This window comes from Gopherus evgoodei, chromosome 4 (genome assembly GCF_007399415.2).
Source record: "Gopherus evgoodei ecotype Sinaloan lineage chromosome 4, rGopEvg1_v1.p, whole genome shotgun sequence".
NCBI lineage: Eukaryota > Metazoa > Chordata > Testudines > Testudinidae > Gopherus > Gopherus evgoodei.
The window spans coordinates 96,441,018-96,458,034 of NC_044325.1; the positions used below are offsets into that span (position 1 = coordinate 96,441,018).

Consider the following 17,017-nt stretch of genomic DNA (forward strand, 5'->3'; position numbering starts at 1 on the left):
GCACCTCCATGATCACACTCTTATCCCCAAACTAGTACCGTGCTTAGTCTTCATGATTGGGGCTCCTCTTGCATCAGAATCCAGTAGCATGGATGCAGCTATCCACATTAGGGGAATCATGATCCAGGATTGAGGTCTAGGTCTCTGAGCAGTGATGATAATGATTGCTATAGAAATTCTTATGAGAATTACATTTAGTTATTTTGTTTTACAAAGGGAGGGAAGAGATAAAGTTTATTTATTCAGATAATAGAATAAACACAGAATAAGTCACTTAGTTGCATCTATAATGTGGTTAGTTGAGAAATCTCAACATCTTAGTAGGGAAAATCTAAGTTTCAGAGATAATAGCTAAAATTATCAAAAGGTTTACATTTTTCCTCTGATACTACTTTACATTGAATAGAGAACTTCCAAATTTAATGTTTTTCCTATGTACATATTCACTAGTATGTTCCTCTTACACGTTAAAATGTAAATAATTATTTCTCTTACCTAGTTCTGTTTCTTTCATGACAGCGTTTATGCTCAGATTTTGACACTGTGCTTTTGAAAGAATCTTTTTGTTTTCTGTTATACATAGTAGTTTCTCTTTCAAATGGAAAGGCTCTTCGGAAGTTGAAGCCCACGCTGTTTGACTTTCAACTTGATTTACTCTCAGCCAAGGACTGAGATCTGAAAAACTTAAGTATACTGGCGTTTTCTCAGTTTTTTTATCTGAAGTTGAAAGATCAAAGGATGACCTTCCACTTCTGTTTACTAAATCTCCAGATGTCCTTATGAGTAAAGAACATGATTCTTCCAGGCGACCTTCAGCAATTTTCTCTCCTGGAACTGTACTATTTAATGACTCTTTCTTTGCTCTTAACAATGTATTCTCTAGTGCATTATCATTAATCACAAGGGATTGTCCATCCTTCATTTTGGGTATCTGAAAATCATTTGCATGAACTTTTTCCCAGGACATTTCTTTATCGGTGGTAATTTTGTTTATAACCATTTGTTTATGAATAATAGTCTGAGAATCACATATATTTTCAGTATTCAGAGGCAAAACAACATCTGTGCATGCATATGTATTTGTATCAGTTTCTGTCTGTCCAGAAATGTCTTCCTCACTTTGATTGCTGTGCATATCATTCAGATTTGTCCATGTATCTGTTTTTTCAGTACTTACATTGAAATTCTCTAACAGAGATGTATTAGTGTTGTTTTCTTTTGTATTGTCCGTGTTCATGCTTACATTATCACATAAAGTAGTAGGCAGAACTGGAGCATCACTTGCTGTATCACAAGTACTGTTCAGTGCACGGTTCCCCTTAGTTGTGCTTGCAGTGTCAGTATTGTGTTTCTCTTGAATATCTGTATGAATCTGTTTAAATTGAAATATATCTGAGGATATGCCACTGGTGCTTCGATTTAACAGATGAAGTGGTTCTGTTTTGTCTTGTTCATTATCTAAATAAATGTCATTGGAGTCCTGTAAGTGACGTTTCTGAAACTTTGTATGATTACTTTCTGTAACCTGAGACAGGATGGCAAAATTAAAATCAGCCATGGTTTGATGGTTGTCTGCAGTTCTCTCAGTTACAGGACTGTCTTCTATGCCAATAACCTGTCTGGATTCTTCACTTGGTGCTTCATTTATAAAGACACCTTTGTCATCCTGTGTGGCATCTGCCTTATCATTTGTATTATAAACTAATTCATTTGAAGCATTGCCAAATATATTCTTGCTGGAGTCTGTCTGTCGACCTGCATCCATACTGCAAACACCCAATTCTTCAGTATTGTCAAGGAGCATCTTTCTTGTGTTCTCTGGGAGTTTTGCCAATGCACAAGATCTGTCCTGTGGCTTTAGTTCTGCACTTGCATTGTTTTTCTCCAAGAACGTTTTGTCTGTTTTTCCTATATTTGCTGTCTTTTTGCACTCAGCAACACATACTTCCGAGGTCTGTCCTTGAGTAATTAAATCAATATCTGTGGAGGGGGGTTTGCCTGGAGAAGCCTCCCTTTGCTTTTCTTCACAGTGGCTAGCAATGTTAACTTCATCCTTATAATTTTCAATAAGTTGTAAATCTATTAGGATGAAATAGTATAGTGACAAAAACATCTGAATGTTAAATGTTTTGTTTTTTTGCAAAATGCAGTTCACAAAGTTGTACTGATATTTTCATTAATGTTCATTTTCCTCATACGTGAATAGTTACAATTTTTTCTAAATATCAGAAAGTTCCTAGAGGCAAATATTGTATGTACTTGACAAAATATGTATAATGTTCAAACAGAACAATATATTTAAAATTTTGCCTATTTTTAAAAAATGAAACTGTTAAGTATTCTATGATTTGGTTGTAATATTATCCCAGTTGGTATTTGCCAGAATAGCTGATGATGGTCTCTGCAATGAAATTGCTTATAGCCATATATTTAGATATTTAACTTAAACAATTTCTTATGATTTTTTTCATCCTATATGTAGCTTAAATAAAGTCACTAATATCTAAGTGTAATTTTTCTCTCAATCTCTCTGATCTATAACTCATCAATCCTATTTAAGGGACAGTGTTCATACCATAGGAACATGCCATCATTTATGAGTTGCTAAATAATGAAGAAAAGCTAAGGCCTCTGATACTTACAGAAGCTGTTCACTGTAAATATACTCTAATGCTATGAACATTTCTATTAGATAGCAAGAAAAGAGTAGATTCAATAAACCACCATATAGTTATGAAGGTCTTAAAGTTTTGACTTTCCATTCCTGTCATTTTGGAGGCTGGGCTTAGATAAGTACCATTTCATGGGCAGGTTCAAAAAACTGAAGAAAAAAAAAAAAAGTTTGAGAGAGCTATATGAGGCATAAGCGGTTTGTGGATGTGGCCTGCATGGAATAGTAATTATACCATTACATATTGAGCTATTGCAACCCTATCTCCTGGGGTGTACAGATAGAAGGGAAGAGTGTCTCCCTCCTTATGCTCCTGTACTATAGCTGGGGACGAGCAAGTTTCTCTGAACCTATCTTCACATTGGCACAAAAAATACACTGCACCAGAAGGGATAGTGGAGCATGCAAATTGTACCTGAGTGAGGCAAGCAGCTCCAGGAAGGATTGTGCCTATACTCAGAGCTTTGTGTACTTTACACAAAGTGGCACCTACTGATACCAAGAATTTCATTAATTTATACGAGAATATTTGATTTTGGGCACTGAATCTCTCATCATATAGTGTATTTGAGAGTATTTATACCTTTGGCAATAATGTTATTTGTCTCTTCTGTGCATCCACTTCCATTACTTTGTTCGGTCTGTACTTTATCAATGTCTGAAGAGCAGCCTACAATATTCTTTACTTCAATGTCATCTTCCTGTCCAGGATCAGAAATACTATCGTTTTTGATTGTAGATTGTGTATATGCATTTTCTTTTGGACTAGTCTGTCATAAAATGGTAGAGATAGTTAACTTATTAATTAGAGTTAAAATATATTCAGGTTACTTACCAAAGTTTCAGATTAGATTTAACAGGAAGGGCCTCATTCACTTTTTTCTACACTGCTGTAAATCAGGAGTCATTCTCTTGAATTAAATGAAGTTTCTTTGCTTACATACAGCAGTGTATCAGGCCCACATGCTATATTCAGCAGGCAAGCTATTTAACTACTAGGTTTTTCAAATGGGCAACTTTGCATGATGTAAATATTAAAAGAATTTTCAAAGGAAGAAGTGTTAATAAAGTGTGCTGACTTGGTCACTGAAGAGGGCAGGGCTTAATCATACGATCCCAAATGACCTGTCCAATAACAAGCGAGGGCAGAAAAAGAAGACTGAAGAGAGCAGGCAATTGCTAATTACACAGACACGCACTTTCTTCACAAAACATTTGCTTTCTTTGTATGTCTCCTTTTGTTCCTGAAAAAGGCATAGGCGTTTCTATTTACTTTTTTCTATAGGCCAGAGCCACAACTCCATTGACTTTTTCCATCATGGGGTCTGATAACTTGTTTTTCCTCCATTCCTATGGATTTGTTTGAAGTCTCCTCTACGTTTCTTCACACATTGCCTGTCTCTCCCTCTTTTACATCTTTTCCTCCCATTCCCAGTATAACCAAACTCAAACATTCAGAAATCATGAGTCAGACCCCAAAAGTCATGAGAGAGGCTTTAAAATCACAACTTTGGGGAAAAAAACAGTATTGCATTCTTTTTATTTGCCTCTTGGTTTTGGATAAATTAGGGTGCACTTATGTCATATTTTTAAGCTTTTCTCATCAACGAGAGTGAGAAATACTTTCTTTTTTATGAAAGGGGAGGTCACTCACACTGTGCAGTAACTGGAGTTCCTGGAGATGTGTGTCCCTGTGGGCGTTCCACTTCAGGTGTGCTCAGACCCCGTGCGCCTTTAATCAGAGATTTTTGGTAGCAATGCCGTTCAGCCTGCACATGTGCCACACTCCAAAGCTATATAAGACTGCATGGGTGAACAGCCTTCAATTCCTTTTCTACTTCATAATCTCCAAGGAGGGCAGGCAGTGGAGCATCCTAAGGAGGACACATCTTAAAAACTCCAGTTACTGCACAAAGTGAGAGAGCTCCTCTTCTTCTTTGAGTAGCGTCCCTATGGGAGCTCCACTTCAGGTGACCTACTGAGGAGAACCCTCAGCTGGAGCGGAGGCTGCAGAGCCCAGTCCAAGACTGAAGAAAAGACTGTGTTTCCAACAGCTGCCTCTGATCTAGAAGACTTGATCACTGTCTAATGCTCGTATGTGTGGAGCATGGGCAATGGGTATCATAGGCTGGGGAGGCTGTGCCTCTCCAAACAGTCAGGCGTGCCCCCGCCCACACTCTGCCCCCAGACCCACCTCCCCTGCTTCCTGCTCTATGCAGCTGGAGTCCAGTTTCCCTGTGGGGGTGGCCCCAGCTTGGGCCGCGTCACCCGCCCTCCTGTCGCTATGGAGCTTGGGGGGGGAGCTGCGGCTGCGCCACTCTAGGGCAGGGGCCTGGCGACTGTGGTGGGGGGCACGGAAGGGAAGGAGCATTGGGTGGAAGGAGCAGGGCTGGGAGCTAGGCTCCCCCCATCCACCCAGTGGTTCACATGCTGCCTGTTGTGTAAAGGTCCAGGTGACAGCCTTAGAAATGTCCAGAACAGGAACACACTTGAGTAAAAGCCTAGATATAGACAGAGATCTCGTGGAATGGGCCAACACCCCAGAAAGAGTCTGTATGTCTGCAGATTTATAGCACAATACAATGCAATCAGAAATCTACCTGTGGAGTTTCTGGGTGGAACCTTTCAACTTATCTGCAATGGACACACAGTCTGGGTAATTTTCTACATCCCTTAGTTCTGTCCAAATAAAAAGCTAAAGCTCTCCTAACATCTAAAGTGTGCGAAGTAGCCTCTTCTCTAGACTGGCGTGACTCTGGGAAAATAAATGGATAACTTGGTTGATGTAAAACTTGGACAACACCTTGGGTGAAAATTTAGGATGTGGATATAATGAAACTTTGTTCTTGAAAAATACTGTAAATGGATGCTCCACAGTCAGAGCCTCTCTCTTCCCAACCCTTCAAGCAGAGGTGATAGAAGATGGCTTTTTTTGTGGCTAAGATAAATTAATGAGGAAAGTAGCAGCCATTGGCTCAAAAGGAGGGCCCCATAAGACATCTAAATACTAAATTCAAATCCCAAATCAAAATGCGCCCCTTAACTTGGGGGAAAAGGTTCCCCCAAATCCTCTGAGAAACCTCAAAGTTGTGGGATAAGCAAAAATTGAGAATCTCTCAACCAGGAATGAAAAGCTATTTTAGCTGCCAAATGGACCCTGAAAGAGCTCATAGATAATCCTGTCTTTTTCAGCTGTAGGAGGTAATCTAGAACAATTGAGAGGGAAGGATGAGCAGATGGAATACACGTCTGAATATGCCAAAGGCTGAACCCTTTCCACCTGCGGAGGTAAGTATATCTCGTGGAATGTTTTCTACTGTTACATGTTACCTGTTCAGTAACACCTTTTCTTCTTTTCAGTAACATCAGAACAAGTACACTCTATTCCCATGAGTCAAGTTTTAAGACAAAGAATCTTCAGGTTGGAGTGAAGAATCCAATTAGATCTTGGGAAAGAAGATAAGGAATGGATGGAAGGCTAATTGCCTGACAAATGGCTAAGTGAATCATGTAAGAATATTATATATGTCTGGGCCACACTGGAACTATTCATAGGATTCTGGGTTTGTCCTGCTTGATTTTATTTATCATTCTCAGAAACAGCATTTGGAGGAGTATATAGCAGGCCTCTTGTCCATGGAACAAGGAATGTGTCTCCTAAAGAGAGAGGGCCTAAGACCCTACTTGAGCAAAAGTGTTTGCATTTCAAGTTGTTGGTAACAGTATCAAAGAGGTCTATTTCTGGAACTCCCTAAGTCAGAAAGATTTGACCGACAATCGAAGAATCCAAATCCCAAACATAGTCCTGGGAGAAGTGCCTGCTGAGATTGTTGGCTATTTTGTTTTGTATCCTCAGGAGGTAAGCTGCTGAGATAAGGCTGAAATTGACTATCCACCAGTTCCAGAGCTTTATTGCTTTGGCACACAGGGAAGAAGAGTTGGCCCTTCCTTGTCAACTGATAAAGAACATGCAGGTTATGTTGTCCATCAGGACCTTTATGGACTTATTTCTGATTAAAGGCAAAAAGATAGACATTCCTGACTGCCCTCAACCAAGTAGGTTGATGTGTAGTCATGTCTCTTAGGCAGATCATTTGCCCTGAGTTCTGTGGGTCCCCAAATGCACCCTCCACCTATTAGAGATCCATGTGTCTTGGTGACTGAAGGAGGGGGTAGAACAAATGGAATCCCCTCACAGACATGGTCTTTCCACCAATTGAGAGAATCTTGTACTTGAGGAGAGACTGACATGACACCAGCTTGGTCAGGCTGTTTTTAAGTATAAACAGTCCTGAGCTAGCTCTGGAAACATCAAAGGAAGAGCTTGGCATGTTGCATCACAAAGGTGCAAGCTGCCATGTGTCCGAGCAGTTGAAGACAATTTCTTATAGATGTCTGTGGACTGATCTGAATCTTTGAGGTGAGAAATTTGTTAACATCAAGAATTTATTGGAGAAAGATAAGCCCTGGCTGGTGTCACATTTAAGGAGGCTCCTATGAACTCTATTCTTTGTACCAGGCTTAAAATAGATTTCTTGATATTGGGCTGCAAACCTAGATTGTGAAACAAGAACCTTGACATCTTTGTGGTAGTGAAAACCTCATCAATCTTTGAGTAGCCAGTCATCAAGGTATAGGAAAACAATTATTGCTAAACATTAAAGGTAAGCTGCGACTGCTGCCAATATTTTTGAGAACACTCTTGGGTCAGACAAAAGGCCAAAGGGAAGTGATCCTGACCTATCAAAAACCACAGGAATCATTTGTGACAGATGAATTGATGTATGAAAGTAGGCATCCTGAAGGTCAAGGGCCAAAATCCAACCTGCTGGTTCCAGCGATGGAATTATAGCTGAAAGAGTCAACCTCCTGAATGTTTGTGATTTCACAAAGTTGTTTAGGAGTCTTAAATCTAAGATCAGTCTCCATCCCCTGTTCATCTTTGGGGCCAGAAAGTAACACGAGTAAAAGCCCCTTCCTCTGTGCTGAACTGGAACTGATTCTATGGCTCCTGTGCTCAGAAGGTTGTCAATTTCCTGCCTTCAGAGGTACTCTTGAGAGAGGTCCCTGAAGAAAGGGGGATGGGTAGCAGGCAAAGAAGTAAAATGGATGGAGTACCACGATCTGATAACCTGCAGCACCCATTTCTCTGATGCAATACTGTCCCACACGGATTCAAAGTGAGAAAAATAGTTTCCATAGGGTGGGAGGTGGGTGGAATGGGGTAGATGCAACTCCATTTTGTGGGGTTCTTCCGGGCCCTCAACCAGCTTATGAAACCTGATGCTTAAATGATGATAGCTCAGTAGTGGATACAGAAGATGTAGATGGTCTCTTCCTCTGAATCCTTGATTTCTTCCTGGGCAATCCATAAAGTCTCTGGAATCTTGAAAATGGAATGGGGCAAGATCTTTATACCGTTTGGGATCTGCTAAACTTTCATTTGCTTGTAGACATGTAAATCCCAAGGAATCTCAATGTATCCTTAAAGATGTACCACCATTCATCAGTGGCTTCAGCGAACAGTTTGAGACCATCGATGGGAAGGTCCTCAGATGTCCCTTGGGAATTCAGCCAGACCTCTGCATGATCACTGCTTTGGAGATGAACTGAGCAGCAGTGTAGGCCATGTCCAGTGAGGCTTGCAAAGATGTTCTAGCTAATAGTTGGCCCTCATAGATAATAGCCTGAAACAGCTATCACAGTTTAGCCAGTTTAATTAAGATGGTGAATTTGGCATAATTTGAGTGATTGTGCTTTGTCCTGACCGCTTGATAATTTATCAGAGGGGTAGCCGTGTTAGTCTGTATCTGTAAAAGCAGCAAAGAATCCTGTGGCACCTTATAGACTAACAGACGTTTTGGAGCATGTGGATGAGGGGGTGCCGGGGCTCAACCCTCCCTGGGGAGGAGGGGAGCCACACCAGCCTCGTCTCGTCGTCCGAGGGCCTCTGCCCTTGGGATCGCAGTCCGCTCCGGCGGTTCAGACCCTGTGCGCGGGACCGAACAGCTATACACAGTTAAATACTAGGGGCCCAGCCCTTGGTTCGGGTGGGCACCAAACACAGTTATCAGCTCTGGCCCTTTGGAGCAGGGCAGAGCAGTGGCGAGTCAATAGGGGCCCAGCCCTTGGTTTGGGCAGGGCGCAACAAACACAGTAACAGTTAGCTCTGGCCTTTGGAGCAGGGCAGAGCAGTGGCAAAATCAAAGGGGGCCCAGCCCTTGGTTCGGGCGGGGCACCAACTACAGTTCAGCTAGCTCTGGCCTTTGGAGCAGGGCAGAGCAGTGGCAAAGTCAAAGGGGGCTCAGCCCTTGGTTTGGATGGGGCACCAACTACAGTTCAGCTAGCTCTGGCCTTTGGAGCAGGGCAGAGCAGTGGCAAAGTCAAAGGGGGCCCAGCCCTTGATTCGGGCAGGGCACCAAACACAGTTCAGTTAGCTCTGGCCTTGGAGCAGCGCAGAGCAGTGACACTAGGTGGGAGAGGGGGAGTCTGCCACCCGGTTACGGTGGCAGGGGGAACGCAGGCCCACCCACTCCTCTGGTTCCAGCCCGGGGCCCTAGTAGCGGCTGACGCCGCTAGTGGCGGTCAGTGGGGAGGTCCTGACCGAAACACACTGACATAGGCGCAGGGCCTTCTGCAGCCTGACTGTAGTCAGCTGCCCCCGGGCTACTTCCAGCCTCCTCCCTGGTTCCTACCTGGTCCGTCGGGGTGTCCAGTACCATGGGCTCCTCCCAGTCCGGGCAGGGCGGTAGGTCCGGGAATACCTCCGGGGCGGCGGACCAGGTCTGGTCTAGCGGCTCCTCGGGGCCGTAGTGGGGACGGGGCAGCTCCGGCAGCTCCTCGTCGTAGCGGCTGCGGGGCAGCTCCTCGTCGTAGCGGCTGCGGGGCAGCTCCTCGTCGTAGCGGCTGCGGGGCAGCTCCCACCAGCCTCGGGCTTCAGCGGCTTCCCGGTGAGGAGGGTCAGCGGGCACGTCTGCTTCTGCCGGCGGCCGGGCCCTGACTGAGGGCTGAGGCCCGGCTTTTATCCTTCCGGGTCGCTGCTTGACCCTTTGAGGGGCGGGACTTCCTCCCAGCGGTTCCTCTATGGGGGGGTGATTGACAGGGCTCAACCCTCCCTGGGGAGGAGGGAAGCCACACCGCCTCACAACAGAGCATTAGCTTTTGTGGGTGAATACCCACTTCGTCAGATGCATGTGATAATTGATCATTTGTAATCCTACACTGAAGAGTCAAGTAGGTCTTGCTGCCAGATAGATCAACATTTTTGATCCATATTATATGGCATGGCTTTCATGTGTTATTGTCTACTATATTCACTGTCTCCACAGCCAGGGAGTTTAGTGTTGGATGGGTGAACAAAAATCTATAGTTCTTAGCTGGAATGTAATATCACAGGGGTATGCAGATGGATTTGGCAGGATCCAACAAGGCCTCACTGATAGGCAGGGCAGCTTGAGTAGAGGGAGTCCCAGTGAAGGACATCTAGGCGCTTATGCTGCAACTCTCTGACCTCTTCCAAGGGAATCTTTAGGGAATTTGCAATGCATTTCATTAACTCCTGGAAGTGTTTGAAGGGATCAGCTGTAGAAGATGAAGAAATATTTATTTGGCGAGTAGCACCTTTATCTGCCCTGGCTCACTGCTCCTCAAAGAACTCTTGTGCCTGAAGTAGTGGAGGGAAGGATAGGTGGAGTAGGAGGAAATATCTTCCTGTGTTGTCCACACAAGAGAGACTAGGGGCATGAGAAATTGTTATCGATATGCAGCCCAAGGATCCCAGTATGGTTCCCATATGGTTACTAGAGGCAGTGTAAAAGGCATTGGACGTGGCATCCACTGTTGCTCAAACCAGGCTGGGCCAGCACAGGCTCATCTTTGATGGAACTCCCCTTTTTCTCTAAAGTGTCAGAAGGGAATTCCCTATCTGATGAGTAGGGGAATCTTGGACTGATATGGATCCAATATGGATTACTTGCCAGCTACCCAAAACATGCACACACTTAACTACTGGTCTGGACTACCCCCTAGCTTGCTTTGGCCATCGGGAATTACAGCCTGGATGAGGTTGGCATACTCTGCAGCATGAGTTATCCTGAAGGGGGAAGGTCCACCCCCTAAAAAGGAGAAGGGATGAAACCCATCCAAAACTAGCACCGTTTCTGGACTGATGGGAAAGGCTTAATGAGAGGCAAAAGTGTGGAGTGATGACCGAGTCACTGCTTTACAAATGTCTAGAATTGGTGCTTGTGTCAGGAAAGCTGCAGAAGATGCCTGCACTCTAGTTAAATGTGCCAACACTCCACCTGGTGGGATGGTATTAGCCAGCTAGCGAATAGGTGAATGAACAAAGAGAGCCAGGAACAGATTCCTTGAGTGGAAACTAGTTGGCCCTTAGCGTTCTCCAACCACTACAAACAGTTGTGCAGAGGATCTGAAAGGACTGAGTATGCTCCAGGTAGAATGCTAAAGCCGTTCTGACAACCGATGAGTGAAGCTTTCCTCATCCCTATATGTATGAGGTTTCAGAAAAAAAATGAATAGATTGCTTGTTTACATGAAAATTAGAGACTACTTCTGTAAGAATTTCAGTGAAGAGTGAAGATAAACTGTATCTTGATGGAAAACTGTACAGAGAGGTTCTGACACCAGAGTTCTCAACTCACCCTCCTTTCTGGCTGAGGTAACTGCACTAGAAATGCCACCTTCATAGAGAGGTGAAGAAGGGAGCAAGTTACTAGGGGTTTGAAGGGAGGTCCCATCAATTTTGCTAGGACTCAGTTCCAATCCCAAGGAGGGATTGAGTCTCATAGTTAGGCTACAGTCTGGCCAAATCCAGGAATTGGGTGGTGATGGAGTTGAAAAAAGGAATTTATTATCCATCCATATGTTAAAGGCCGAAATAGCTGCCAGATGCACTCTTAGAGAGCTAATAGCCAAACGTTGTTTTAGATTCAGAAGATAGTCCCGTATGAGGTCCAGGGTGCTTGGTCTGGAGATGCATGTTTCCTCTGAGACCAAATACAGAAGTGCTTCCACTTAGCCAGGAATTTCTAGTTGAGGGTTTTCTGCTATTCAGAAACCATGTTTGAACATCTTTGGAGCAGGACTTTTCAATGGGCATCAACCAGAAGCATCCACACTGTTGGATGGAGAGCTTGGAGGTTGGGATGGAGCAGGCACCCATGGTCCCAGGACATTGTCTGGGTCCAATAGGAGGGACAGAAGTGGCTTGACCAACAGAAAAAAACCTACTATATGCTCGGTAAATTTCAGACTGTTCTTGGATCATTATGTTGTAGAATGATGGAATAGAGCAAAACAGACGTTTTAAATTGCTTAGATTAAGTGGAGTGCACAGCAGAATTGCAAACATTACCAAAGCATCTTTACTTCACTGATATCTTTACAAGAAATATAAGGTTTTGCAATCATTAAATGCTCCTTATTTTACCTGCAAATTTTCCTCTTGCTCAGTATGTTGAATCTTTCTGAGGAAGGTGGCTGTCTTGGAGATGACCATAAGCTTCTTTAAGTAATACATTTTTAATAGCCTCCATTTCTATTCTCAAGTCTTCCTCCTGTAATCATTGAAGGGTCTTAGAACAAGTGAACACACCAATCTTTTTGCATATGAAAACCCGAAAGATAATTTTTACAACTATATCAACGGCTTCTCAAATAAGATAAACTATAATAAAAAAAAGTAAAATCTGAAACCTCACAATAGAAGTAAATGACAAACAGGTGCTCTGAATGCTATAACCAAAACCAGCCAATTTTATTATTCCCTTCACTCAGGGTAGATTTACACTGGAATAAAAGACTCACAGCGTGGTCATGGCTGGCCCAGGGGAGTTGACTCAACTTGTGAGCTAGAAATTGCTTTGTAGACATTCAGGCTCAGGGCTGGAGCAGTGGCACTGGGATCCTTCCCCTGCCCCACCCCCCAGGTCCCACAGCTTGGGTTTCAGCCCAAGCCCAGACCTCTACACAGCAGTTTTACAGCCTCACTGCCTGAGTGCCCCACAAGCCTGAGGTCAACTGACCAGGTCAGCCCAGGTATTTAATTTCTGTGCCAACTACACTCAAAATACAGATTTTAGACAAATTTCCATATCTCTTACCTCTTCTTGCTCTAGCTTGGGTTTGGTCATCAATTTATTCCGTTTGTAAGACTCAAATGCATAGACAGTGGTAACTGTGTGTGTTAGGTTTCAGAGGAGTAGCTGTGTTAGTCTGTATCAGCAAAAACAACAAGGAGTCCTTGTGGCACCTTAGAGACTAACAAATTTATTTAGGCATAAGCTTTCGTGGCCTAAAACCCACTTCATCAGATTCATGGTATGAAAAATATAGAATATATATTATAGCACATGAAAAGAGGGAGTTGCCTTATCAAGTGGGAGGTCAGTGCAAACGAACCAATTCAATTTAGGTGGAAGTGGCCTAGTCTCAACAGACAAGAAGGGGTGAAAACCAAGGGAGGAAAAATTACTTTGTTAGTCTTTTATTCTACCTTACAGTGAAATAGAGGTTACCAGAAATGGAGGAAGAACCAGAGTTCTTCAAGAAGGATCATATGTATTGATCAAGGGAAAGCCAGGATAGAAATTAAAAACTGTTAAAAAAAAAAGAAAAAAGAAAGCTGTTGATGGCTTGCCATGTTTTCACAAATACCTTGAAAACGTGAAAAGTTTATTTTCTTACCCCTTCCTCATTTGTACGTATAATATCTCATATTATTATAGTTGATTCGTTATTGCAAATTTACTGCAGAGTTGCTGTTACTGAGAGTTTTTTTTTTTAGAAACCATTGAATATTTGTTTAAAAATACATATAAAGAAGTACCACTAAAAACAAATATTGAGGGCAGGTCAGTATTTAAGCCAAATAATCTTGATAAAGTTCCTGTAATTTTCATAATTTCAATTTATAGGGAGTTACACAGACTTTTATAATGTAATGTATAATTTATAAATGACTTTTTTAATGTACAGGAATACAATCTAGAAAATGCAAATGGTATATTTGTAATAGTTTAAGTACTATGATAAGGTTCTGTAATAGAAATATAATTTAGCCAATGTAAATGCAAAATACATTAGTGCAGTGGTCCTCAACCCAGAGTCTGAGGTTCCCTGAGGGGGCTGGGAACAGGGTTCAGGGGGGCCGCCAAGCAGGGTTGGCATTACACTTGCTGGGGCCCAGGGCTGAAGCCCAGAGCCCCATGTCCTGCCACCCAGTGCTGAAGCCTAAGCAGCTTAGCTTCGCAGGGTCCCCTGTGGCATAGGACCCACGCAATTGCCCTGCTTGCTACTCCCTAATGCTGGCCCTGGCTTTTATATACAGAAAAACAGTAGTTGTGGCACAGGTGGGCCATGGAATTTTTATAGCATGTTGGGGAGGCCTCAGAAAGAAAAAGGTTGAGAACCCCTGGTATTAGTGCATGCTAAGGAAACATCTGGATACCTCAGATGTAAGCAGTGGTTGACAAAATCATAAGTCTGGAACTATACCTAAGTGCTACGGTTAAATTAAAAAACAAAACAAAAGCCTCCATTTGGCCTGTGTGGTATAGGCCCAAAAGAGTACGCCTGGCCTTCTAAAATGCAAAAGTCAAATGGAGTTTCTACTAAATCTACCTTTTAAAATATTTTTGACACAAATTTGGAGTGTCCAGGAAAGAAAATATTTTACTTTTTCATACATTATTTTTGCAATATTTTCATGGGTTTTAGGAATTATTTGAAATGTTTGACTATTTCAAAACTCTTTGACTATACTAACATTTAATTTAATAAACTTACATCCTTTTTCCAAGTTCTTAGTGCTTTCTCATGCTCATTCTGAAGATTAAGGAACTTTTCTTCATTTTCTTTTGCCTTCTCCCTTTGCAGCTCATTATCTCTTTCAAGGGTCTGCAATAAAATTAATTATCCAAAAAATAATCAATATCACATTAATGAATTTTGATGTGTTTTATGTTGCTTGGACCTTTGCTTCTAACATGCTGAAAGTGCCATACAGATCAGTGATAATGTGCTCACTCAACAATAATTTTCATAAATTAACAGAAAGGTGCTTATAGTTTAGCTAACAGGAAACAGGGGGAGGTTATGAAAAAGAAATGGCTATAAAAGGGTATAAAAACACTTGCCATTATTCAGTTTCACTGCATAAGTTTTAATGGGCTGAAAAAGTAATATGAAATGTAGAGCTGAGAAATATGAAATGTAGCACAATCAAATCCCAGTGTACTTAAAGAAAAAACTACAGTATATCCATCGAAAATATTTTTCTTTTGTTATCACAGCTTATACTCAAACTTGCTTAATAACCTTTTATAATTTGAATTGTTTAATTTAAAATTGTAAAACACATCTGTTGGTATGTCAAATATTTAGTGTATGTCTGATTGCCCTTTATTTTTATCAGTTTACTGAAATTGAATAAAAGTGCTTTAAAAAGAATAGTAATATGCTATTAAGTTTTTTTTTATGCTGTCATATTTGTGCTTCTAATGTTTCTGGGCTTACTCAGTGTCAACTTTACTGTCATATTGATAAATTAAAAGCAAGCTCATGTAAATCAACAGTAACAGTTCTCACACATCTCTCTAGTACTGCTGGAATTTTATAATATCATATTTTTATAACAAAGTGCAGAAGATAAAAGACTTATGGTATCCATTACCTTCTATAAAGATCATACAAACACATTTGAAAATGTAAACAGTTTTAATGCATGTAACTACATGATCAACTGTATTTATAGGATTTTGCTGTGATTCTTTGAAACCACTTCTGGAAAAAATGTCAGATATAAAACATTCTTCAAAGGAATTCTTTTCTACTTCACTTTATAACTACAAAAATATCAAATTACTTTTTGATTTACTTAATCTTAACATGCCTATAATCACTGTCTAGTTAATGTAGCTTCACTGTAAAATATTTGGAGAATGAATATAATATACACCATTTAAAAATCTACAGTAGCTCATTCCTACATGTATGGAGAAGCTTACTTCATGATCTGTGGGGGAACTATACTAACTCCCACCTAATTAAATAAGAAAAGATAGTCTGGACCCATAAAGAGATGGCCCCTTCCACTGCTGTTGACCAGCCAGCATCCATGCAGTGAAGTTCAGAAAAGTTGGACCAAGATGGAGGATTTTCCCCTCTGTCTGGGAGATTACATCTAGCTGGAAGAGGCAGTTGGACTGGAGGTCAAATAGAGAGTTTCATCAAGTTTGAGACTTGATGAGCAAGGCCAGTGCCAGTGTGATCATCTGGCTGATTTCTATCTGAATTTCCTGATGATTCTTGCAACTAATTGGATTGGAGGGTATGCATACATTAGTCCTGGAGCCCTGGGGATCAGCAACCCATCTGACAGAGAACCCTGGCACTGACTTCTCTGCAGTAGAATCTGAGAAATTTCTTGTTCTCTTTCATTGCAAACAGGTCCCACTATCTGGTGAAGATGTCCTGTATGATGGTATCTTTTACTGATCACATGTAGTCACTTCCAAACTGCTTCCTCAGGTGGTCTTCCAGAACATTCTGCAAACCTTGTAAGTTAAGAGCTTTTAGGGTAATTTAATGTCAAATGCAGAAATTCCATAGATGCACAGCTTCCTGACAAAGCAAGGTGGATCTTGTTTCCCATTGCTTGCTGATATAAAACATCTCCATGGTGATGTTTGTCATAATCTGAATGGTCAACCTTTTCAGGAGTAGAAGGAATGCTGTGCAAGTCCGTCAAATGACCATGAGCTCTAGGAGTTGTTCTTTGGGATGTGTTGCACATATCCATTCCACTTTAGGTCTGTGCACACCCAGTACACTAGCATCAGATTTTTCCCTTGGGGTACTCATAGGAGTGGCACATGCCCCCTCTACTGCCTCATGCTGCTGCATAATAGTATACAAGGCTGAGCTGCCATCGACTCCCCCCCGCCAGTTCCCTCTTACCAGAGAGACCCAATATACAGAGGAAGGAGGGTGAGATGTGGATTAGACATGTGCAATGCAAATTGAAGAATGATAATTACAGGTTAGTAGCAGTTTTTCTTCTGCAAGTGATTGCCCATGTCCATTCCACTTCAGATGACTCTCAAGCATTTCAGTCTGGCGGTCGGATCAGAGTCTACCTGCATAATGATTAAAGGACTACAGTCCAAATCTGGCATCATCTCCAGACTGTTGAGAGATGGCATAATGAGAAGCAACAGTATGCAATATGAAGCCCAAGTTGCAGGTCTACAAATGTCCAAAATAAGTATTTGAGCTAGAAGAGCTGCAGAAGCTGCATGTGCTCTGGTTGGCTGTGCTAACATC

The 17,017-nt window shown here is 41.9% G+C and overlaps 1 protein-coding gene across 1 annotated transcript in view; it reads right to left on the reverse strand.

Annotated features, from left to right (window-relative positions):
* The window catches only part of CCDC73 (coiled-coil domain containing 73), a 62,509-nt gene that overhangs the window by 15,426 nt on the left and 30,066 nt on the right, over positions 1-17,017 (reverse strand). The window contains 3 exon segments of the mRNA XM_030562125.1: positions 496-2,079; positions 3,255-3,441; positions 14,480-14,590. Of these exon segments, the coding sequence (XP_030417985.1) occupies positions 496-2,079; positions 3,255-3,441; positions 14,480-14,590 (1,882 nt within the window).